The following is a 25,652-nucleotide window of genomic DNA, read 5'->3' as shown; positions in this document are numbered from 1 at the left end:
ACTAGCATTCGTGGGGGGTGGGGAAATTCTTTTTGCAGAAGGTGGGCTTTTGGCTTTGATTTGAAGGAAGTCAGGGAAGCCAGGAGGCAGACATCAGAAGCAGGGGGGCAGGCAGTGAAGAGGTTCAATGCCTTGTCCAAGCAAGGCCGTGTGGATAGCAAATGGCAGGGCCCAGGTTCAAGCTAAGGCTCTTTCTCCTCTAACAGAGGAAGGCTGCGGCAACTTTTTTGGACCTCAGTTTCCCCATTTGTAAAATGAAGGGATTGGAATAAATAATCTCCAAGATCCCTTCCATCTTTAGTTCTGGAGGTCTTAGGATCTTTATCTCAGGATACTCCATAACAGGGCGGCTTCCAAGACAGTAAGAATCTCTTATGAGCAGAGTCTTATAGGATCATAGATTTAGAGTTGAAAGGGACCATTTAGACAAGACCCCCCCCCCACTTTACTGAAGAGAATACTGCGGGGCAGCTAGGTGGTGCAGTGGATAGAGCACTGGCCCTGAAGTCAGGAGGACCTGAGTTCAAATCGGGCCTCAGACCAAGCACTTGACACTTACTAGCTGTGTGACCCTGGGCAAGTCACTTAACCCCAATTGCCTAAAAAATAAATAAATAAATAAATTTGAAGAGAATACTGATTCTCAGAGAAGTGACTTGTCCCAGGTCACCCAGGTTACAAGAGGCAGAGCTGGGATTTGAACCCAGGTCCTATGACTCTGAATCCCATGTTTTTTTCCCAGTGAACCACACTACCTGAGATCTGAGTCTGTCCTTCTTGTATAATCTAAGGCAGATTGCTATTAAGCCTTCTCTGGGTCTCAGGTTCCTCCAGCACCCTGCAAGGTGGGGTAGTTTAGCCACTCTTAGCTAAATGGAAAGGGCAGGAACAATGATCTACCCATGTCACAGAATTCAGGTGCTAGAATATGGTGCCTCCTTCTCTGGTCCCCTGCTGTCTCTTCTCCATGCGGTAACTCTTCCCCAACCCTTGGCTCCTCATCACCCCTAACCTGGGTCTATGGGCTGCCTGGCTCATGGGGCAGGAATGCATGTCACCCTCTGAGCCATGCCAGTGTCTGTGTCATGGCTCACAATTGTGTATAAATATCCTCCATGCTCAGAGGGCTTTGGAGTAAGGTAGGCAGGGCCCTAGGGTGGGGGCAGGGCCCCTCCTGGCAAGAATCTGCCATTGGGCCATTTGCTGGAGCTATTCATAGAGATGCCTCATTACTGGCTCTATTTTTAACTCAGCTTTTAAATTTTGCCAGCACCTGGTCTGGTGCTTATTGAAGAGGGGTGGGAGGATGAGAGAGTGGAGTGATGCTGGCCAAGGAGTCTTGGTAAGAAGGAAATAGGGGGTATCTTCTACTCGTGCATGGAATATCTGATTTGGGTTCAAATCCTGGCTCTTCCATTTATTAACTGGGTGACATTTGGCAAGTTACTTAAACTCTACGGGCCTCAACTTCCTCATCTGTAAAAGGAGGGGGTAAATCAGATGATCTGGAAGTTTCCTTCCATTTCTAAAATCTCTTGATTTTTATCCTAGGATCTTAGGCAAATTCAAATCAAATTCAGTCGCTGTTGTGATCTTGTGCAAATCCCATCATATGTCTCAGTTTATTATTATTATTATTATATTGTCCCAGTTTCCTGATTTGTAAAATGGGGGTTCATTGTCATAACTGATATTTATTTAGTGCTTTAGGGTTTTTAGAACACTTTGAATTAGAACCTCACAACCACCCTGAGATAGGTGCTACAGATATTAAAATCCATATTTTTACAGATGGAGAAACTGAGGCTCAGAGAGAAATTACATGACTTGCCCATAGTCACAAAGCTAGGAAGTGTTGGAGGGTGGAATTCAAACCCAGGTTTTCCTTGCTCTGAATCTAACTCTCTGTCTCCTATATGATGCTCTTCTACCCTGATCACCATGAGGGTAGCTGTTAGGAGAAAATGAGATGACTTGTACAGGGTGTTCCAAAAATCTTAGTTCAGTTTTAAGCTTTGATAGCTTGCCCTAAGTCTTTTGAGATACCCTGCATAAGGCTCTTTACAGATCATAAAATGTTTGAGGAGGATGACAATCATGATGTTGGACCATCGATGGGCACCCAAGTAGAAGCTTAGTGAAGAATGAGTTAATGAAGAACTTGTTCCTTCTAGCTACAGATCTGAGGATCGAATCACTCTGCCTGCTCATGGCAATGGCCCAGGATTGATTGTTTACTGGCCAGGAAGCATATTAGCCATCCAAAAAGTCAGCGTGTCATGTTCTAGATCTGGCCATTTTTGTCTAACAGCTGCCCCTACCAGCCCCATGACACGTTGGGACTGAGGCTTTCCTTTTATGCTCCATGCCTTTGTGTAGGATATCCTCCATGTTTGAAATGCACTTCCTCCTCCCGTCCACCCCTTAGAGTTCCTAGTTTCCCTCCAAACTCAGTTCAGCTTCCTAATGAGTCCTTTACTGATTCCCTCAGTTGTTAGTAACCCCTTCCCTCATTCCATTGTTCAGTCATTTGTAGTCATGTCCAATTCTTCATGACCACATTGAAATTTTCTTGGCAAAGGCACTAGAGTGGTTTGCCATTTCCTTCTCCAGCTTGTTTTACAGATGAGGAAACTGAGGCAAAGGGGATGAAGTGACTTGCCCAAGGTCACACAGCTAGTAAGTGTCTGAGGCCAGATCTGAACTCCAATCTTCCTGACTCCAAACCCAGTGCTCTATCCACTGAACCACCTAGCTGTCCTCCTCCCCTAATTACTTTGCATTAATTTTATATATGGTTTGTATTTATTCTGTGAGTATATGTTATTTCCCCCCAGTAGGATGTAAGGGGAAAGGGCAGGAACTGTTTTATTTTTGTCTTTGTATTCCCAGGGCCTGGCACATAGAAGGTTCTTAATGAGTGCTTAGAGCTTAATAAATGTTTGGCATTCAATTGACCTTCCTCCTGAGAGGACCCCAGTCTTCTTCCAGACCTGGGCCCTGACAATGCTCTGGCTGCAAAGGAAAGGAATCAAACAGACATGGATTGTTTAGAAAGGCAGGAGCTTGACAGCCTGGAAGAGGATGAGGAGCGCCCCTGCCTGCTTCCCCTTTGGTACCCACCACCTGGCATCACAGGACAGCTCAGCAGAAACACTGGTACTTCCATGTGGGTGGTAAATATATGGAGATATGAGAGCCCAGTTGCCCACATGGAGACGTGAGGGCTGTTCCCCTTCAAGAACCTTTTATTAACTTCTACTGTGAGTTGGGAAGCATAGATTGAGCGCCTACTGTGTGTAATCAATTAAACAACAACAGTCTATGAAGCACCTGCTATGTGCCAGTTAGATGCTGGGGGTACACCAAATACACAAGTGAGATAGCCCCTTCTCTCTGCCAGGGAAAACAACAAGAGGAAATATATAAGAGGGAACCAGCAACTGAGGAGGACCAGGAAAGGCCTCGAATAGGAGGTGACACTAGAACTGAGCTTTGCAGGAAGCTAGGGAATTTAAGAAGTGGGCAGAAGGAGGGAGTGCATTGTAGGCATGGAGGACAGCTTGTGCAAAGGTGTGGAGGTGGGAAATGGACTGTATGGTTTGAGGAACAGTGAGTAGGCCAAAATACAGAATTCATGAACTGAGGTAATATGTAATAAGCCTTGAAAAGTAGCCTGGAGCCAGATTGTGAAGGGCTTTCAATGCCAATGAGAGGAGTTTATGTTTTATCCTAGAGGCAATAGGGAGCCAGGAAATTTTTTGAACTAGGAACTTTTTGAGTAACATGGTCAGGCCTGTGTGCTTTAGGAATGTACCACTTTGTCAGCTGCCTGCATGGAGCTTACATTCTACTTGAAGAAAACTATATCTACATAAATAATTATAATATAAGGAAAATTGAGGCTGAGGAGATTGTTAATAACTGGGGGAGAATCCAGGAAGGCTTCATGGAAGAGGTACATTCAAGCTGAATCTTAAAGGAGATTCCTTCCTTCTTCCCTTTCCATCCTTCCATCCTTCCTTCTTTTCTTTCTTCTTCCCTCCCTATGTCCCTTCCTTCTTTTCTTTTGTCTTCCTTCCTTCCTTCCTTCTTTCCTTCCTTCCTTCCTTCCTTCCTCCCTTCCTTCCTCCCTCCCTCCTTTCCTTTGAGTTCCACTCCAACTCTAAGTGTCTGTGAGATTGTGATGGACAATCATGAGGCCTCCAAAGTCTGGTTCTTCTTTGGATCATCCATTTTCTTGCTGTGAGCTAGCTTCTACCCACCCAACTCCATCTTGTTTATCCAAGCTTTTCTTACATAGATATAGGATATTGATCATATACTAGGTCCATGTTTTTTTTTTCCTCTGAGGAATGAAAGTTACCTCATAATTCATTCAACAGACATTAAGCACCTACTCTGTGCAGAGCACTGTTAGATATGACAAGATTCCTACCTTCATGGAGCTTTTGGGGGGACAGGACCCATTTACAGACAATTGCAGTATCATAATATGGGTGCCATGGAGAGATGCTAAAAATTGCTGTGTCAGGCTAGAGTTTGGAAAAGCTTATTTCCCAAGGGTATGGGTGTGGTGGGTGTGGGCAGGGCCAGATTGAGATCTAGGAAGCCTTTCTGCAGGAGGAGATGACACTTGAGTTTGGCTTTCTAGGATTGGTAGGAATTCAATGGGCAAAGAGGGGAAGGGACAGGGCACAGGGAACAGCATAAGCAAAAGCCTGGAGACCTGATAGGGTGGGTTGTGTTCAAGGTTAGGAAGGGAATGGGGGTAGGAAGGGTAAAGGTCAGAGAGAGAGAGAACCAGTTATGAGTGTAGTGGAAAATCTTACTCTTGAAGCACTCACCAGCACAAAGCTGGAAAAAATAGAAGAAATAACAATAATTCACATTTATATTTAGCTTTATAATGCTCAGAGATGTTTGCTAAAACAAGCCTGTGAGGTATAAGTATTTACAGATGAAATTACAGGTGAATATGGAAAGTATAAGGAGGTTGAGGGATTTGCCCAGTCACAAAACTAGTGACCCAGATCTGATTCCAAATCCCATGCTTTTCTTACTGTAGATAAGTGAGAGAGGATGGGGGTTATTGGAAGAGGAATAAAACTCAGGAGGAAGGAAAGAGTTACCAAAAAATGCCAAGAACAAACCAAGAGAATCAATCAATAAACATTTGTTAAGCACCTACTATGTGCCAGATACTGTGCTAAATGCTGGGGAAATAAAAGGAAGCAAAAGAAAGTCCCTGCCCTCAAGGAGCTTACAATCTAATTGGGGAGACATGCAAAGAAATCTATACAAAGCAAGCTATAGACAGGATAAAAAGGAAATAATTAACTGAGGGAAGGCACTGGAATGCAGAGGCGTTGGGGAAGGCTCCCCATAAAGAGAAGTAAAGAGAAGACAAGGATGCAAGATGGCTTTAGCCTATCTTTTGAGACTAATTTCCCATCATTTACCCCTATTCACGCTTCATTCCAGCCAAACTGGCTTACATGTTTTCTGTACACAACATTCCGCCTCCCGCCTGGGTGCCTTTGCATAGGCATGCCTAGAATGCTGTCTCCTCTTATTTCCACCTATTGGAATTCTTAGCTTCCATCCAGACTCAGCTCAGTGTTACCGTCTATCCTTTCCTCATTCTCTCTAACAAGTGGTCATCCAACTTGTGCTTGAAGACCGTCAGAGATGGAGAGCTCACAACCTCTCATTGGGCAGCCCACTTCATTTTTGGACAGCTCCTTATGTTGAGTTGAAATCTGCCTCTTTCTCACTTCCACAAGTTGGTCCTAATTCTTCTTGTTAATACAGCCCAAGAGCCCATTAGTTTTTTTTGGCAGCCATGGCATCCTGCTGACCTCAGTGTTCTTCCCATCCTGCTAAAAAAGAAAAAAAAAAGGACTTTGTATTTATTTTGTCTACATATAGGGGTAGCATGATATCTTGGATTCTAGCCCCAGGGCTAAAAAGACTCAGGTTCAAGGCCTCTAACAGGCATTCATTATATGACCCTGAGGAATGTTACTTAACACTTCAGTGCCTTAGGCCACTCTTTTTTTTTTAGGTAATGGCAGGGTAACACAGCTAGTAAGTGTCAAGTGTTTGGTCTGAGGCTGGATTTGAACTCAGGTCCTCCTGACTTCAGGGCCAGTGCTCTATCCACTGCACCACCTAGCTGCCCTCCTATGCAACTCTTTAAGTCTGTAAGTTGCCGGGAAATTGCTGACTTGAGTTGTTGAAGGGCCTTTCCTTACCAGGAGTTCCCTAAACTAATGAAATAACTGGTTTGATCCCTATCCCTATCTTATATTTTATATTTACTTATTTGTGTATGTGTTGTTTCATCACAGTAGGTAGATCCTTGAGGGCAGGTGCTCTTTCTGACTTTTTATGCCTAGTGCCTGACATCTAGTAATCTTAATAAATGCTTGTTGGATTGCATTAAATTGAGCATTGAGCTGGGAATTGGGAAACCTGAATTCTTGACCTCATACTGCTATTAACTAATTACATTATCTTGAGCAATTTCTTCTTCTGTAAAGTGAGTGGGTTGGACTTTATAGTCAATCAAATGTCAGTCATTTATTAGACACTACTATGTACCAGGTACTGTACGAGACACTGGAGATACAAAGACAGAAATAATACTGTTCCTGCCCTCAAGGAGTTTATATTCTCTGAGGTCCCTTTGTCTCTAACATTCTATATTTTCTCTCTTCAAGGGTCTAAGATCCTTTCTAGCTCTGACAGTCTATGCTCTGTGTTCTGACATTCTACGTTCTAAAGTTCCTCCAAACTCTCACATTCTATATTCTGTGTGCTAACAATATTTGTTCTAAAACCCCTTGTAGCCCTGACATTCGAGATGAGATGGGGTGGGGTGTTCTCATGAGAGTACGGGAGAGTCCAGGGACCTTCCGCACTTTCACTGAGATGCACCTGTGCCTTTTGGGTGCAGGCTGCCCTGAGTGTGTCTATATAAGACTCAGTGTACATCTCTTTGTGACTGGGTGTGTCTGAGAGTAGGCTGTGGTGCATAACTAATTTTTCGGACTTGGGGTCGAGTGTAGGAGGCTGGTGTTCTTGACAGCTGAACATGCCTCTCTGCCCCACCTTGCTTGAAGCTGTGATAGACACAGTTGTGACCAGCCTCCTACTCCTGTGAGAGGCAACCTGTGGGTATGAGTTTTTGTGTCCTGATTCTCAGCTTTAGTTTGTTTTCATGTTTTCAGTGCTTTCCTCCAAGAGACTCATGGAAAATGGAAAGGGATGCATCTGAAGTGTGTGGGTGCTTTTCATGAACATGAAAACTTCAGCTTTTTCATTCATAGGGTCAGAGAATCTGCTCAGAGGTCATCTAGGCCAACCTGTCCCTAAAGACCAGTCCCTTGTTCAACCTCCTCAGCAAGAGGTCATCTAACTTCTGCCCTAAGACTTTCAGAGAGGAGGAGCTCATGACCTACCCTAAGGCAGCTTACTTTGTTTTTAGATAGCCCTAATTGTTAGAAAGTCATTCCTTTTATTGAGATGAAATCTGTCTCTTTGGTCCTAATTTTGCCTATTAATACAGCCCAAGAGTCCATTAACTTTTTTTGGCTATCATGACTCTACCTCCAGATCTTTTCCACATAAACTGCTTGTCTAGCCTGCTTCCTTATCCCAAACCTTATGCAGATTTTTTTTTGACCCCTATTAGGGGACTTTACACTTATTCCCATTAAATTCTACCTCTAGTAAGACAGCCTAAGCCTGCATTAGCATTTTCTTGACCAAAGAGACTAGGACCAACCCTCTGTAAAATTGTGAAAACGAGGCTTGTCTTCACTTGTAATCTGTGCTCTTTTTCTTCTTTAGTGATCGATGCTCCTCCCCTGGCTGGTTCCCAGGGCCCTTGGAATCTTTCATTTCTCTCCTTTCTTCTTCCCTCTATCCAGACCATTCCTCAGTTCTATCACGTACACTGAAGCCTAACAGAGTGACCAGAGAATAATGTTAGGACCACTGGGTTTAGAACTGGAAGGGACCTTAGAATATAGTGGTTAGATCTCTGACTTTGGAACCAAGAATGCTGAGTTCAAGCCTTGTCCCAGACACAAGGTGACTTAGTCAATCAACATTTTAAAGCACCTACGATACGCTGGGCATTGTGCTAAGTGCTGGGGATTCAAAGAAAGGCAAAAGACAGTTCCTGCCCTCAAGGAGCTAAAAATCTAGTAGGGGAGACAGCAAGCAGAGAGCCATGTACAATCAACATATGTACAGAATGAATTGGAGATAATCAACAGAGAGAAAGCACTAGAATGAAGGGGGATTGGGAAAGGCTTCTTGTGCAAGGTGAGATTTTAGCTGGGACTTGAAGGAAGCCAGGGAAGCCAGGAGATGGGGAAGGGAGAGTGTTCTAGACATGGGGGACAGGCAGTGAAAATGCCTGGAGCCAAAAGATGGTGTGTCTTGTTTGAGAAACAGCATGGAGGCCAGCGTTACTGAGTACATGGTGGGGATAACAAGACTGGCACTAATTACCTGGCAGAATAGATGTGTGGAAAATGCTTTGCCAACCTCAAAGCACAATCTGCAAATGAGTTATTCTTATTTAGTTCATTCCCTTTCATTTTACAAATGAACTGAGGTCCAGAGATGAAATGATCTGCCCAAAGGTTTTCTAACTCTATACCTTTCTACTGTTTCCAGTGCATTGTATTTCTCTCTGGGTTATTTCTTTTCTTTTTCTTTTTTTTTTCTTTTTAAATAACAATAGCTGCCATTTGTATAATGCAGTAATTCTTAATCTCTTTTGTGTAATGGACCCCTTTGGCAGCCTAGTGAAGCCTGTGGACCCTTCATCAGAATAATATTTTTAAATGTGTAAAATAAAAATACATAGGATTACAAATAAAATAATTATGTTGGAATACAGTTATCAAAATATTTTTGTTTTTAGAAACCAGTTCACAGATCGCAGGTAAAGAACTCTTAATATAATGCTTGAAGGTTTCCAGAATGCTTTACATAATTATTTCATTTGATCCTTACAATAACTCCTGTGAAATTGTTATGCCCAGTTCTGCCATTATTATCGCCATTTTACAGCTGAGAAAACTAAGGCTACAGGTCCCTTGGCTAGTAAGTGACTGAAGCGGGATTCAAATTCAGGTTCTCTTGATTCCAAGTCTAAGATAGCACTCTACTCTATCCACTGTGTGGCTGCCTCCTTTCAACTGGGATCAAAGTCTTAAGCCAAAGAGATGTTGCTCTAAAGGTAGACTTTGGGGCAGCTAGGTGGCACAATGGATGGGGCACTGGCCCTGAAGTCAGCAGGACTTGAGTTCAAATCCGACCTCAGATCAAATACTTGACACTTACTAGCTGTATGACCCTGGGCAAGTCACTTAACCCCAATTGCCTGAAAAAAAAATAAAGGTAGACTTCCATGCCAATAGGTGGAGGAGGATATTTTTAATTTGGGGGTGGTGTGGTGGCAGTGGTGAATCAAGACCCTCCCAGCTCCCTGAAATCATTCTACAGATGTAGTCACTTACTCCACCTAAGGGTGAGGTGGCCTTGATGGGCATGACCCTCCCACCCTTTGCCCCACTTGGTCCCCTTGTGGCAGGTCTGGGAAACCCTTATTGCCCATTTGGAGGGTCAGCCCCGGACACCAGGCCACAGTGGATGTTCTGGCACAGGGGTATCTGCCAGGGAAGGGGGAGGAGAGATTGTCCCTGTCCACCCTCTGGATAGGCCAGGCTGATGCCAGGGCTGGTGACTCATCTCCCTGGGAAATTCCACCTGTCACAGAGCAAAGCCTAGCTTGGCTTGGTCCCAGAGCTTGCTGGTGGCCTGAGAAGCTGCCAGGCAAGGATGGAGCCCAACCATCCTTTTAGTTCCTGTCAATTCCGTGGAAGAGAAATGCTAGACCCTGACCTACCCCGGAGGCCTGTGTTAAGGTATGGATAATAATAACAGTCACTACAGTTCCTTCCATTTATATGGTGCTTTAAGGTTTATGAAGTGATTTCATAGACACCATTCTTCACTGTGAAGTAGGAGGGCAGCTATTACCCCCTTTTTATAGATAAAGACAATGAAGTTTAGGGAGGATCAGTGATTTACTCATAATCAAACAGCTAGTAAGTGTGGGAGCCAAGGCTTGGACCCAGGATTTGGGATTCCAACCCCAGTGGTCTTTTCACTATTCCTCACTTCCTCTTGAGATAACTGGATATTGAGGCATGGGTTTTAATGTTGTCAGAATAAAGGATTGGGAGTAATACCAGGGATTCCTCTGCATCTTTCCCTGAGTTTTGGCCCTACTTTGGTTTCAGAGTTTGGGGCATTCTTCAGGCAACTGAAATCAGAGAATAGATTCAGGGCAATTAGCCCAGGGTCAATCATCAATCAATAAACATTTATTAAGTGCCTATGATGTGCCAGGCATTGTGCTAAGCTATGGAAGTACAAAAGAGGCAAAAAACAGTCCCTGCCTTCAAAGAGCTTACAATCTAACGGGGGAGACAGCATGCAAATACATGTATCCAAGCAAGCTATGTACAGGATAAATGGGAAATAATTAACAGAGGGAAGGCACTAGAATTAAATAGGGTTGGGGAAGGAATTTTAGTTGGAACTTTAAGGAAGGCAGAGAGGTCAGTATGCAAGGCTGAGGAGAGCTAGTGTTCCAGGAAAGGAGGTTACATTTCATAGGCTCCTAGGACTTATAGCCTGAAAGGCCCTTGGAGATCACCTAGCTCAGTTGATCATAACCCCTTTGGCAGTCTGGTGGAGCCTCTAGACCCCTTCTCAGAAAAATATTTTTAAATGCATAAAATGAAATACATAGGGTTATAAAGGAAACCAGTGATATTGAAATAAGGTTATCAAACTATTTAAAAACCAAATTCACAGATCTCCAGAAATCTGTCCAAAGACCCTATGGGACTTTATGAACCCCAGGTTAAGAACCTTAGTCTCCTTATTTTATAGAGGAGTAAACTAAGGCTCAGAGAAGTTGATTAACTTACCCAAGGTCACACAGCAAGTGACAAAGATGAGATTTGGCCCAGATCAGTTTCCAAGCTCTACTATCAGAACACATCACCACCAACAGAAGTGGGGTTGCAGTGGGAGATAGTGAGGAAGGGTGCACAAAGAGTACCAGAGCTAGCAGCATGCATGACTGGTCCCCTCCCTGGGAAGGATGATATGTCTGTGCTATGGCACAAGTCAGGCAGTGCAGAGGGAATAGAGTGACCCTCTCTTTGGGGGTGGGGGTGGCTCTCTCCAGGGAACTGGATTCCTGGCCTGACCCCAGACGCTGAGCTGCCTAGTTCCTCTCCTTGGTAGCACTAGGCTGCACACACAGCCCCATTGTGTGCCTGGGCCCTCTGCCCGCTGCCGGGGCTGGCACTCAGTCACATCAGCAGCAGCAGCCACTTGGCCACTTCCCCACCCCCTCACCTCCCACCCTGCAGAGAGGCAGAACCCTCCGGTCTACCACAATGGAGGGAGCTAGGGTGGGAGGGATGAGCTGACTGGAAAGGCTAGCCAGAAAGCCGTACAGACTAAAGATGCTAAAACCTGTCTGTCCTCCTTTGCTGTGCCTTGGGGACCTGGGGGAAATTGCCAGGAGATACCCAGAGCCATGAGGGGCTTGGAATTCTGGGAGAATGAGGGCAAGGCTATCTCCAGGCAGGGTAGTGTGTGAGTCCTGAGTTCTTACATGTCTGCTGTGCCTCAGTTTCTCTTGATGCACAGTATCTCTAGTACCCCTCCTTCTACTCTCTAGAGGCTTTAAAAAAAAAAAAGCCCGGAGACTTCATGTCTCATGGAGTGTTAGAGGTGGCAATGAGCTTGCCTCATTCTCATGAAGAAAACGAGGCAGAGTAGAGGGGAAACAACTTGCCCAAGGTCACACAGTGCCTGAGCGGCCTAGCCAGGGCTAGAACCTAAGCTTGCTGATCCCCCAGGTCTGGGCCCTGTACGCTGACCCAAGCTGCCTCTCCCTCCAGAGGAATTCAGAATCTCTCGATATGTACTCCAGGCAAAACCGGGGGCATCTGAGGATAGGGCCCAACCTGCAGCTCCCGAGAGGCCCTGGCTGCTGAGCTCAGGGCCTCCAGGGCATGGACGCTGCCTAGTTGGTTCATCTTCTGCTCCAGGTGCCAGGCTGTGGGGAGCAGCTTTAAGAAATAACCCATCTGGGAATCTCTGCCTGTCCCAGTTCATTCTGAGAGGCACCAGGGTATGCTGACCTTGGAGTGCTAGAGCACAAGGAGGACATGAGTTAAAATTCTGCCTCTAACACTAGCTGGGGGACCCTGGGTAAGTCACTTAACTGAGCCTCAGTTTCCAGTAAAATGGAAATAATAACAGCATCTCCCTCATAGGGTTGTAGTGAGGTTCCAGTAAGACTAAGTATATAAAATGCTTTGCAAACTATAAACCCCATATCTGTCTTTCAATCAACAAGCATTTATTATGCATCTGTTGTATGCCAGACACCCAGTTAGGTGCTGGGGATACAGATACAAAGGGGAGACACCCTTCAAGAAATTTACATTCTACTTGGGGGTGACATGTTCAGAGGTTACTAAAAATAACAATAATAATTTTACTGCTTTCTTCATAGGGCTGTCCTAAGAGTCGAACGAGAGGGATATAATTATGAAGTATTTTGTAACCATGATGGAGTCAATCAGTGTGAATTGGTATTATAGCAGAGTCGTAACTGGCATGGGGCAAACAGGACTTTGGCCCAAGGTGCCAGCACAGTGAGCGGACAGCTCCTCCCCGGCAGGGCCTCCCTTCAGTGATTTCTATTCCCCCGTGTATTACCTCCATGGCCTCCGCCTGGTAGCACATTCGCCACCCCTCAGCAGACATCAGTCAGATGTAAAGTAAGAGTCTTGGACTTGGAGTGAGAAAGACTCTGAGCTCAAAACCTGCCTCAAACATTTATTAGTTGTGTGACTCTGGACAAATGACTTGATCTCTCTCAGTCTATTTCCTCATCCATAAAATGGGGATAATAATACTACCTACTTCCCAAGATTGTTGTAAAGATCAAATCAGATAACACATAGAAAGACATGAGTTCATATTCTGACTAAGATCCATATTAGGCAGCTGGGTATCTCAGTGGATAGAAAGCTGGGCCTGGAGTCAGGAAGACCTGAGTTTAAATCTGGCCTCAGACACGTACTAGCTGTGTGACCCTGGGCAAGTCACTTAACCTATGCCTCCATTTCCTTCAGTGTATAATGGGGATAATAACAGCACCTACCTTGAAGAGTTGTGGGGAATAAATGAGATAATGTTTATAAAGAGCTTAGCACAGTCCCTGGCACATAGTAGGTGCTATATATAAAAGCACATTCCTTTTCTTCTAGTAGCCGTCCTGCACAGATCATTCACAAAACACAAGTACAAAGCTACTATGTGGAGAAATCTCAGCATGTTTGCTCTTTTTGTCTCTGTGTCTGTCTCTCTGGTTTTGTTTTGTTTTGTATTTGTACTGTTCCTGTGATTCCACAGATGTGGGGAGCTGGAGGGGAGGGATGTTGGGACTTCTACCAAGGTCGATATGAACTTTCTCTGAAAGTTTGTCTTAGAGTGTTGCCTGGGAGAACAGCGAGGTTAAGTCACTTGGCTCACACAGAGATCATGCATCAGGACACTTGAACCCAGACCTTCCTGACCCCAAGCCCAGCTCTTCATCCATCATACCCTGATGTTTCTCAGTAACAAACTAAAAAGAGGCCCGTAATTTAGAGATACACAGCTTAGTTATTGAATTCAGCTTGACTAAGCCTGTCACAATTTTTAAAAAAAACATTTATTTATGCCTGTATTTTCAAAACACTTTGTTAGATGCTTGCTTCCTAGCGCTAGCTTCCTTCCAACCTTAAGGAATATTTTCCCTTTCTTTTGGAGGCAAACAGTGTTAAGTGACTTGCCTAGGCTCACACAGCTAGTAAGTGTCTGTGGCTGGATTTGAACTCAGGTCCTCCAGATTCCAGGACTGGTGCTCTATCCACTGATCCACCTAGCCATCCCATTTTTCCATTCTTAAAGAGAATATCTTCCTGCCTTAAGGTTGAAACTGCCCAAATATACTAGTTTCTTCCTCATTTTCTGTTTGGAGAAATTCTCCCCTTCTCCCCCCCCCCCCCATCTCTTTGTGGTTACTCCTTGCAGTGCCTACAACCTGGGTGTCCCTTACAGTTCTAAAACCAAGGCCACCAGCTGTCCATCCTGGGCCATCCCATCATCTTGATCCTTGTCTTGCCACTGGGCTTTGATGACTGGAGGAGAGAGTGAGGCTGACGACTTTGGGCAGCCCTGCCTCACTTAAATCCAATTCACTTGCAAGTCTAGACATCACCCTCCTGATGTCATTGATCCTGTTCAAAATTCACTGACTCTGTGATTCCCTTGTACTTTATGATCCCCCTTTTCTTTCTCACCATTCTTGTTGATTTCTCCCTCTAGGCCTTCAAGTGAGTATTCACACTTAGTTTTCTGTTTGTCAGAGGCAGCTAGGTGGCATACTATATACAGTGGGGAGCTTGGAGTCAAGAAGACCTGAGTTCAAATCCAGCCTCGGGTACTTACTAGCTGTGTGAGCCTAGGCAAGTCACTTAACACTGTTTGCCTCCAAAAGAAAGGGAAAATATTCCTTAAGGCTGGAAGGAAGCTAGCTCTGGGAAGCAAGCATCTAACAAAGTGTTTTGAAAATACAGGCATAAATAAATGTTTTTTTTTTAATTGTGACAGGCTGTCAAGCTGAATTCAATAACTAAGCTGTGCATCTCTAAATTACAGGCCTCTTTTTAGCAAGTCACATAACCTCTGTTTGCCTCAGTTTCCTCACCTATAAAATGGTGGAAAAATAACAGTACCTGTTATTGTAAGGATCAAATAAGATATTTGTGAAGCACTTAGTATAGTGCATAGAGCTATACCATAGTAGGTGTGCACCTCTCAGATGTAATATTGTGTTTTTGGGTTCTCTCTGTTTGTGTCTTATTCCCCCCACTATGGGGGTAGTGGATAAGCTCTGTGGGGATAGGAATTCTGTTTATCAAAACTTTGTATCTTCCTAAATGCTTAGCATTAGTGACAGGCATGACACCTGCCCACAGCCATGGCCTGACACCCGTTAAATGAATGAGTGAGTGAAAAAGGCTCTTCTTATTCAGTCCTGGAATAATCTTTTTAAGGTCCTCCTTTGTGTTGGGTACACCTACAATAGTTAGGGTGTAATTCAGGGACTGCGTATATTTCTTTGGATCATAAATTTAGAGCTAGAAGGGACCTTATCTGTTGAGTAAGTGAGGAAATTGAGGCCTAGAAAGTACAGTGACTTGCCCAAGGTCATACAGGTAGTAAGTGACAAAGGTGGGATTTGTACCCAGGTCCTTGCATTTTGAATCACTATGCTTTCCATTGTACCAAATAGACATCTTCTTGTATTCCCTATGAAGGTGAGAGATTTCCTCAGCACTTGGGGAATTCTAGACAGGCAGCTTCTCTCCATCCCCGTGAGTTCATTGTCAGCACAGTGGATTTAGAATTCAAATCTTGCCTTAGATGCTGCCTGTGTGACCCAGGGCAAGTGACTTAACCTCTTTCAGCCTCAGTTTCCTTATCTATAAAATGGGGATGGGGAATAGAAAATATATGTGTGTAGAGAGAGAACATATATGTACGTATAGAACATATATAGATATATACATGTGGAACACACACACATATGTATATAAATAATTAGGGGAGAAATTCTAAAAACTGTGGGTAGGAAGAGAAGCTTTTTTAAACCTCAGTGCCACTGCTTAGACAGTTCCCTAAGTCTAGAATGCTTGCCCACCTTCACTAGCTGAAACATTTTCCATTTTTTTTTTTTTTGCTAGGCAATGGGGTTAAAGGACTTGCCCAGGGTCACACAGCTAGTAAATGAATAAATGTCAAGTGTCTGAGCCTGGGTTTGAACTCAGGTCCTTCCTGATTCCAGGGCCGGTTCTCTGTCCATTGTGTTACCTAGCTGCCCTAACATTTTCCATTCTTACATATGTCAAATGTCACCTCCTTCAAGATGCCTTCCTAAGATCCTCCAACCAAAAAAGACCTTTTTCTCCTCCAAACTCTCAAAGCACTTAGGCACTGTGCCATACAGTTCTTTGCACTTAGTAGGCATTTAATTAACATTTGGTGTTTAAGTAATATGCTTGTTGGCCTCACCTCAGAGGGTTTTTCTGAGGACCAAATGAGATAATATATGTAGAAACCTTTGTAAAACTTAAAGGATTTTGCCCTGAAACCCACTTAACCTGTCTTCTTGAGTTGCCATATTTTCCAGAAGCAGTGGACCAGTAGTATGCAAGAGGCCCTGAACCAGTACTATATAAAGGTTAACTATTTTTATTGCTATCTTGATTAAATTCATCAACCTCTAAGGGCTTCATCTCCCTCCTCTTCCTTCTCTCTTCCCCCCTACCCCCTACCTTCCATCCTAGTTAGTGGAAACAGTTGTGGAAGTAGCCATTTGGGATTTGTGGGGGATTGGAGAGAGGTAAATGGGAGGAGGGTCTAGGCCCTGATTTCAGAGTTTACTCAGAAAAACTCCAAGGCAGGCATTAGGGCATCCAATACCCCATTTTCTTTTTGTTCAGTTTTCCTCTTGATCTCTGCATTCCAGAACTAAGGTTGGCACAGGGTGAGAGGCAGTGAATTATTCCCACATCTGAGTTGTGGTCTTGTCACCTTTCACAACCTTCATTAATTGTTGAGATTCCTACCTTCATTGACTAAAGGCCTATGACTCACCCAGACTTAACATGGCAATTAGTGGCAAAGTGAAGAGGAATTCCCATCTCCTAACATTTCTCCATTCTTTAAATAATTCCCTCCCACGTAGAATGAAACATTGCTTCAATGAATACATTCAACATTTGTCAAGCATGTTATATGCAATACAAAATAGCAGCATGATATTTATTCATTCACTCATCCAACAAATATTAATTAAATGCCCACTATGTTCCTAAGAGCTTTGAGAGTTTGGAGGAGGAAAAGGCCATTTTTAGTTGGAGGATCTGGGAAGGCATCATGGAGGAGGTGACATCTGAGCAGGATATTTAAGAATGAGTAACATTTCATCTAGTGAAAGTAGGCAGGCATTCTAGACTCAGGGAGTGATGTGATCTGTGACATTGAGGTTGAACCTCAAAAAACCATTGTCCATGGTTTTTAGTGTTTTCTCCCCTCCACCGAATTACTTTGTATATACATATCTAGGTGCATGTTCTATTTTACCTTCCCACCTCCCCCTTCTGCCCACTAAAATGTCCTCAGCAATTAGCAATTAGTCTGGTGCATTGCTCATAGTATGTGTTGAATACATTTTTCTTAAACTGAAAGAGTAGGAGGTGTTCCTGGAGTGGTGAATAGACTGCATCCCCCTTTTTGCCTTTGTTTCTCCAACCTAGCAACCGTGCCTTGAAGTAGCATGAGCTTAATCAGTGTTTGTTGAATTGAATTTGAGGAGCATGGACAGAGGAGAAATGTGAGATAAGGCTACAATGAGAGGTTAGAGCCAAATGGGAATTGGGTTTGTACGAGAGACAGAAGGGAGCCTGAGAGAAGGAGGGAGAGAATTGTTAAGTGATTGAAAAGTGGTGTTTCTATGGAAGATTTCTTTTCCTTTCAAGTTGGGTATTTCAACACCAAAGGAAGGAAGAAAGGAGGGAGGGAAGAAGGATAGAAGGAAGGGAGGGAGGAAAGAAACAAGCATTCATTATGTACCAGGTGCTTTACAAATATCTCATTTGAGACTTACAACAATCCTGGGAGGTAGGTGTTATTATTATCATCCCCATTTTATAGTTGAGGAAACTGAGGCAAACATATGTAAAGTGACTTGCCCAGGGTCACACAGCAAGTGTCTGAGGTTAAATTTGAACTCAGATCTTTCTGACTCCAGGACCAGTGCTCTACCAAGCCACCCTTGCTGCCTCTTTGTTCCACAGGAAGAAGGCCCAGGCAGCTGCTTCAGTTCCTGTTGTCTTCCAAGTCTTCCCACAGGATTGAAAGTGCATTAGGAGACCAAGAACTTCAACCCTCCAGCCCAGGGGGAAGAGGGAAAAAGGGGGAAGGAGGAAGGTGAAGGAGGGGGGTGAGAGATAGTTGATGTGGGGTAGAGAGGTGAGTTCTGACTTGCTGTACCTTCCTCCTTATCCCATGATATTTAGCCAAACAGTCTTCTAATTTAACTCTATGTGCTCTGACAAAGGCAGAGCACATTAAATCTAGAAAATGTTGGGCAATTCCAATACCACTGTTTCATAGCAGAAGAAAGAGTAGGATTGAGTTAGACTGTGTGGGGAAAATTCTTTTTTATTTTCATATGAAAGTCATGTGTGGGTGGGGGAGTTAGGGTGGTAAATTCTCAGCAAACGCATATTATAGTTTACAAAAGTGTTTTTTTTTTTCTTTTTAATAACACTCCTGTGAAATATGTGACATCTATCTAGCTTTGGAGACAGAAAGGCCTGGGTTCAAATCCTGCCTGTGACAGATTGTGGCTGTGTGACTACAACCTTTCTATGCTTTCAGTGAACTCTCTAAGACTTAAAATTGTCTCATCAATCTACATTGTCAGAGGCAGTATACACAAAAGGTGTTCTCTACACCAGTGAAATTATAGCTCTAGAACCCCCCCCATTCCCATTTTACAGATAAGGCAATCAAGGCTCTATGTGACTTATCACAGCTCATACAGTTAGTAAATAGTGGCACTGGAGCTTGAAATGAGGTTCTTCTGGCTCTAGGACCGATATTCTAAATATTGTAGGATAGCATTTATTTTTCCTCTAGATAAAGTCCAGTTGGGAAGATTGTTTTTCCAGTGTCCTCCCTTTGACTCTACTGGCTCTGTGTGTGGGTTGTGGGGGGCGGGCGACAGGGATGATGAGTATATTTGGGTACCTTTGGAGTAGGAGAGCTGCTCACCAGCCATACCGACTGAGACAAGGTGGCAAGTTATGTCCTGTTTCCCCCTCATCACTGCTTAGCCAAATTTTTGTGTTTGTCAGACTATTATTGCTGAGAGAGAGAAGAAACAGAAACCATGTGATAGAATTGGACCCTAAGAGGTTGCCTTGGTCCCAGGCTTTAGCCTACTATGTTCAACCCTGATCCCAGGGAAGTATTGGGCCTGGGCTGATTTTGGAGGTGATCTGTGGATCACCCTAGAAATTTAGATTTGAGGGGAAATGGAAGGGAGAGAGAAGTATGGTAGGCTTGATTGGGGGATGGGGAAGAGGTCAGGGTCCTAGCTGGACTGACTGTGGGGATGGATTTGAGGGTATCCTCTGCCTTGGAGCCTGGGGACCCTGCTTGTGTGCAGACCCCATAGCCACCTCCTTGGAGCCGCCTGCTGTAAGTGGGGGAGTGAGTCAGACTGAAAGCAGAAGCTGCCAAACATTACACAGGGTGAAACCAAGCAGAACCATGTGAGCTATTTTGGAACTTGGTTAATTCCCCCTCTCCTCTCTCTCCCTCCCACCCCCCTTCCTCTCCCCCGTTACCGGGCTGCTCTAAATTAACTTCCGCCAGCCTTCCTTTCCCCCTCTCCACGCTGGGTGGTTGGGAGGGTGGGACAGGACACTTGGTTTTCCTTTAAGTAAAATGGCCTTATCTTGCTGGGACATCTCCCTGCGGGCCCAAGGAGAGAGGCCGGAGGAGTGCCAAAGCTCCTGGGAGTTCCAGTGGGGAACTGTCCCCTCTTCTGGGCTGGGCAGAGGGCAGGCCTGGCAGGCCTTGGAAAGTTTATCTTTGGTTGCTGTCTACCTCCCTTCTCAGCAACAACTCCTCCCTCCCACCACCCCCAATCTGTCTTACTGTCAGCCAAGTTGTCAACTAACCCCCTCAAAAGTGTTAGCTGACAAGGGCTTAATCACCATCCCCTCCCCTGCCCCTGTCCCTGCCCCTGCAGACTCTGGAACACAGAGGGGCCTTCAAGAGGCATCCACATGGAGTTCTGATGGGTAACTTTCCCTGTCCTCCCAAGGAAGAGGAAGTCTTCCCAGCAGGCCCCAAATCATCAATTTGTAGATTGCTAGAGACAGAGAGGACCTAAAAGGTCATCTAATCTAACCCTCTTATTTTTTAGAAGAGGAAACTGAGGCCCAGAAAAGGGAAGTAATTTCCCCAAGTCTCAGTGGGAGTAAATAGCAGAATTAGGTCTCAAGCTGAAGTACTCTGGCTCCCAAGGTTCTCATTCCTCTACAAACCTCTACAATGGGTTCATTGTGGTGCTGGCCAGCACCCGAGGTGTGTGAAAAGGAAAGTTCTCTACCTCCTCTCCCCTCCCCATTCCTGTCTAGTGTTCCTTTAGTGGGATATATGCTGACATGGCCTTGGGATGACATTGGCACTTGCCAGAGAAGAGCTCCTGATGCATCATCTGTGGCAAATAATGACTATATTGAACAATCTTGGCTTTTACCCTGTAGCCTACCCTATAGCTGGTTTTTTTTTTTTTTTGTTTTTTGTTTTTTTTAGTGACGCAATTGGGGTTAAGTGACTTGCTTAAAGTTATACAGCTAGTAAGTCCTATAGCTGTTTTTCCCACTGGGCAAGCATGTGTGTGTGTGTGTGTGTGTGTGTGTGTGTGTGTGTGTGTGTGTATGTCTGTGGATCTATTTCTGTTGCAAAGGATGGTTGGAGATGGGTATGGTCACGGGGTGTGCCTATTAGATTGTAGGTATTATAGGAATAGGAGGCATGGGGTGAGGAGATGGGAGGACAGGATGTATTCTGGAGGGCGGGGTATTTGTGTTGCTTAGGAGGACAGGGGGTGGTCATCATCTTGGAAGGCCGGGGTACTAGTAGGGGAAGGAAAGTTTCTTCGGTGGTTGTGTTACATCTATATGTGCAGTGGTGTGTCCTGCATGGGGGAGGTCATATATGGGTGTGTAATGGTGCATGGGGGTTTTGTAAGTGTGTAGTGATATAAGAGCTTGTATCTGTGTATAGGCAAATAGGGGGACCAGTGGATAGAGTCCTGGACTTGGAAGACCTGAGTTACAATCTGGCCTCAGATGCTTCCTAGCTTTATGATGCTGGACTAGTCACTAGCCTTAGTTTCCTCATCTGAAAAATGGGGATAATATTAGCACCTACTTCTTGGGGTTCTTATGAGGATCAAATGAGATATTTGCATACTTTAGAGTACTATATAAATGCTAGCTATAGGAGTAGTATTTGTATATTCATCTAGTGGTATAGGGGTTGTATATGCATGCCTAATAGTATTGGGGGGGGTGTGTGCATGTGTAATAGGGGTTGTATATGCATGTGTAATCTTGTAGAGGCTGTGTCTGTGTGGGTTGTGTGTATAAATAGTAGTGTCGGGGGGGTTTTGGGGTGGTTTTTTTTGCTTTTTGGTGAGGCAGTTGGGGTTAAGTGACTTGCCCAGGGTCACACAGCTAGTAAGTGTCAAGTGTCTGAGGCTGGATTTGAACTCAGGTCCTCCTGACTCCAAGGTTGGAGCTCTGTCCACTGCATCACCTAGCTGCCCCTATCTGTTTTTATAGTGGTACATAGTGGTATTGTATATATGTGTTGTGGGTGGCGGGATGAGTGTGACGTTGTAGAAGAGAGTACAGGTATAGCAGGTGTATGGCTGGGCAAATCTCTGCACTTTATTTATATCTCTTTCCACTTCTCAGGGCCTAATTTGTATCATATTTATCTGTCATTAGTCTGTTCTCCCCTACCAGACTGGAAACACCTTAACATCAGGACCTGAGTCCTTTTTTTTCTTTCTGTAATTGCCGCGAGGGCCTACTGAAGTATTCTTTAGTACCTACTATAAGTATGGTTGAATAAGGGGTGGAATGGCTAGCTTGAGGAAACAGATTGAAGGTGGGACCCAGGCAGGGGAAAAGCGATACCAGAAATGAGTCAGTAAAAGTCAGCTATGTGATTTTAGGAGAGCTGAAAACCAAAGCAGAGAACCATATGTGAACCCAGACAGCCACCTGGGCTTTGAAGGATGGGTAGGATTTGAATTGGTGGAGATAGGGGACAAAGAGGGAATTTGGGGGTGGGGCACAGTTATGAGCTGAGGTGCAGAGCCTGGCCTTGAGACTGATATAAGCAGATGGAAGGGAGGAGGAAGGAGGACGGAAACGGAACTGGGATTAGTCCTCATAATAAATACACTCGACTCATTCTCAGAGTTGATCTCCACAACAAACACAAACACAACCCAAATCCGCCCCAAAGCCCAACATACACAAACCTTGCCTGGTGGCTCTCCTTAGGTCGTTTCCTAGCCGAGTGGAGGGGAGGAGAAAATATCCTAGGATGATAGATTTAGAACTGGAAGAGACCTTAGACTAGGCTATGGAGTCTAACACCCTCATTTTACAGATAGGGAGACTGAGGCCTGGAGATTTTAATTCACTTGCCCAGGGTTATAAAGCTAGTAAATGTCTGAGGAGGTATTTGAACCAAGGGTTTCTTGACTCCCAGTCTAGTGTCTTGGGGTCTTTAGGACTCTAAGGTCCTCCTTGGAGAATTAAGGTGGAAGAAATTTCTCCTTCAGGAGGCAGCTAGGAAGCTGAGCCTGGAGTCAGGAAGACCTGAATTCAAATCTAGCCTCAGACACTTACTAGCTGTGTGACCTTGGGCAAGACACTTAACCTCGGTTTGCATTGATCCACCGGAGAAGGAAATGACAAACTACTCCAGTATCTTTGCCAAGAAAACCCCAAGGACAGTACAATCCACAGGGTCCTGAAGAGCTGGACACAACTGAACAACAACAATAACTACAAGAGTTGTTCCTTCACCAGCCCCTTGTGGGGTGAGGGCCTTCTTCCTGGATAGTACATAGGAGATGAATGGAGATGAATTTACCTACTACACCATAATGCACTCGAAAATATGTTCTCTTTCAGCAGGATTCAAGGGAGCCCCCTTTGAACTTTGAGCCCACCATCTTTCCCCCTCATTCACAAGAGCACCCCCCTGCAGTGGGACACTTGACCTTGTACTGTGGTACCATGGAAAGATGACTGGATTTGGAGTTAGGGTCCCTGGGTTCACAGCCGTGATTGGCCACTACCTAACTACCGGTGTGGTATTGTGCAAGTCGAAAACCCTCTGGGCCTTGGGTGCCTTATCTTTAGAGTGAGGATATTGGACCAGATGACTTATGAAGTCCCTTCCAGCTCTAGAGGGACGATCCTTGATCCTTTGTGACCTTATGGCCTCTCTTGTATATTTAGGATTACAATAATCATACATTTAGATCTGAAAGGGACTAAGGAATCTGGGAAAAGGTCGTCTAGTCCAGCACCCTCATTCTACACATGAAGGAACCAGAGCCCTGGTAGATTAAATGATTGGTCCAAGGTCATGCTGGAAGTGTTAGATCCAGGATGTGAGGCCCCTTCCTCTTCCCAAGGACCATCTCTGATGGAATGGGGTTTTTTTGTGTGTAGACAGGGTCACACAAAATCTTAATTGGGGAGGCGAAGGGAGAGGACAAACCACAGAACACTGAACGTGGAATTCAACCAGGCTCGGCTTGTCCTTTTCCTCCTACCCTCTGCCACCCCCACATCTCCTACGCTCAGTTGACTGGGCTACAGGTGGGACCCTTACACGTCCTCACGTTCTTTCTCTCTCCCAAACACAGGCAGGTACCATCTCTACAATCCAGAGCTCAGTCTTTGATCTGTGTAATTGTACTGCTGTCTGACCAGCTTGATTTAATTCTCCCCTGGGGCACTCTCGTGGCATAGTGTTAACCACCTCAGTGAGAGCCAGATATATTGGCTTTGAGGTAGGTCCCCTCATCCTTCCCCTTGGCTGGACTCTGCTGAGGTTTGGTTTTTTTTTTTTTTTCCACTATTAAGGTGAAAAAGAAGAGTGAGAATACAGGATTAGGTTGGACCAGTGCTGCTGGTCCTCCTTGGAAAATTAGGGTGGGAGGAAGTGCTCTTCCACCTTCCCACTGTGGGTAAGGGCCTTCTGCCTGGACAGGGAATGGATAAGTGTGAACAAGCATTGGTTAAGCTCATACTATGCTCCAGGCACTGTGTCAGGCACCGCAGATCCAAACACAGCTATGAAACGGTCCAGGCCTTCAGGAACTTTACATTCTAATACTGGGATTGGGGTGAGGGAAGGTAGTTTTGGGCTGGGGGTGTCACGAGGATTGTGAGAGAAGCAATAGGATGGTTGATGGTATCAACCTTTCCACTGATTTTATTACTATTCACAGAACCAGAGCGAGTGATGGAAGGAGGTGAGAGTGGGGAAGGGGGCATGAGATACCTGTGGGCAGGGTAGATAGCAAGATGCCTTCAGTGGGCAGACCTTGATGATCTCCTAGTGGATGACTCATTGGGAAATGAAGAATGGGAAGAATCTGACTTGAGTCAGGGACATCTTTAAAGAAGGGTGGGCAGAGATAAGGAATTGAGAAAGGGAAATTCACCAGTCATATTACAGAAAGCATCAGTAAGATAGCATCTCTTCTTCCTGGGCCCATGGGTTTTCTGGGCCTGATTGTAGGGGTCCCCACCCCATACCTCCTGTCTGTATTACTTGGAGAAACTGTCTCTGTGTGAGGTTGACTATGAAAGGAAGCTAATGCTGAATAACTGGCCCAACACTGATTCCTTCATTCAAAAAAGCATTTCTTTGTGTGCTGATGAGCTGATATTGCTGGAGGGAGAGTGTAAGAATAGGCTAGAGTCAAGCAGCCTGGGTTCAAATCCTACCTTAACACACTAAACTTCTAGTATGACCACAGGCAAGTCATTCAAACCTCTGTGAGCCTTAGACAAGGCTCACAATACTTATAGGATGCACCTCACAGAGTTAATCTTATTTTTTTCCCCCAAATTAATTAAACTGTTTGTCAATGGACATGCTTTTATTTTCTCTCCCCCGCCCCCCCCCCCCCCCTTAAAAAATATACATAATCAAGGGAAACAAATCCTCACATTTATAGGTTCCAAAATGTATGTCTCATTACGCACTCCGAGCCCATTGCTCCTCCGCCAGGAGGTGGGCAGTGTGCTGCATCACCGATCCTTTGGAGTGCGGTTGGTCATTGCATTGAACAGGCTTCTTAAGTGTTTCAAAGTTGCTTGTCTTTGTGACTACGCAGTTATTTTGTAGACCTTAAAGGGCTACAGAAATGTGACTAACTGTCCTTTATTGGCAGTGGAGTGGGACGGTATGATTTTCCTATTTAGCTGGGGAGACCAAGTATATACCCACAACACAAGAAGAAAGCTATTAGAGATGGGTGTGGATGCATGCCAGGAGACCTACTGAAAAGGGCATCCAGATGAGTGTGTGCTGGAGGTAGGAAAGAGAGAAGGAAGCAACCAAAGGGGCTGGGAAGTCAAGGGTAGCCGGCTGCGGGGGCCAGAAGGGCATGGTGAGATCCCTAGGGAAGGAATTCCTGAACATCAGAATGCGATTGTCAGGGTGTGGAATTTTGAAATGCTTTTCAAAGGGCATCTGTGTGTGAGAGATAGAGGGACTTGTGTGTATCTTGCTGCGTATGCAATGGATTTGTGTATGTGTGCGTGTGTGCGTGCGTGCGTGTGAGTGATGCA

General features: G+C 44.8%; 2 protein-coding genes across 3 annotated transcripts in view; one reads left to right on the top strand and one right to left on the bottom strand.

The window, feature by feature from the left end:
• Nucleotides 1-12,200, bottom strand: part of LOC114053533 (basic proline-rich protein-like) — a 37,167-nt gene extending 24,967 nt beyond the window's left edge. The window contains exon 1 of the mRNA XM_027876646.1: nucleotides 12,078-12,200. Within this exon, the coding sequence (XP_027732447.1) occupies nucleotides 12,078-12,200 (123 nt within the window). The remainder of the gene's footprint in view (nucleotides 1-12,077) is intronic.
• LOC114053495 (transcription factor EB) overlaps nucleotides 1-25,652 on the top strand; it is a 78,402-nt gene that overhangs the window by 25,039 nt on the left and 27,711 nt on the right. The window lies entirely within an intron of this gene.

Source organism: Vombatus ursinus, unplaced genomic scaffold (genome assembly GCF_900497805.2).
Source record: "Vombatus ursinus unplaced genomic scaffold, bare-nosed wombat genome assembly UNPS02014811.1, whole genome shotgun sequence".
NCBI classification, from domain to species: domain Eukaryota; kingdom Metazoa; phylum Chordata; class Mammalia; order Diprotodontia; family Vombatidae; genus Vombatus; species Vombatus ursinus.
This window is presented reverse-complemented; position numbering and strand designations above follow the sequence as displayed.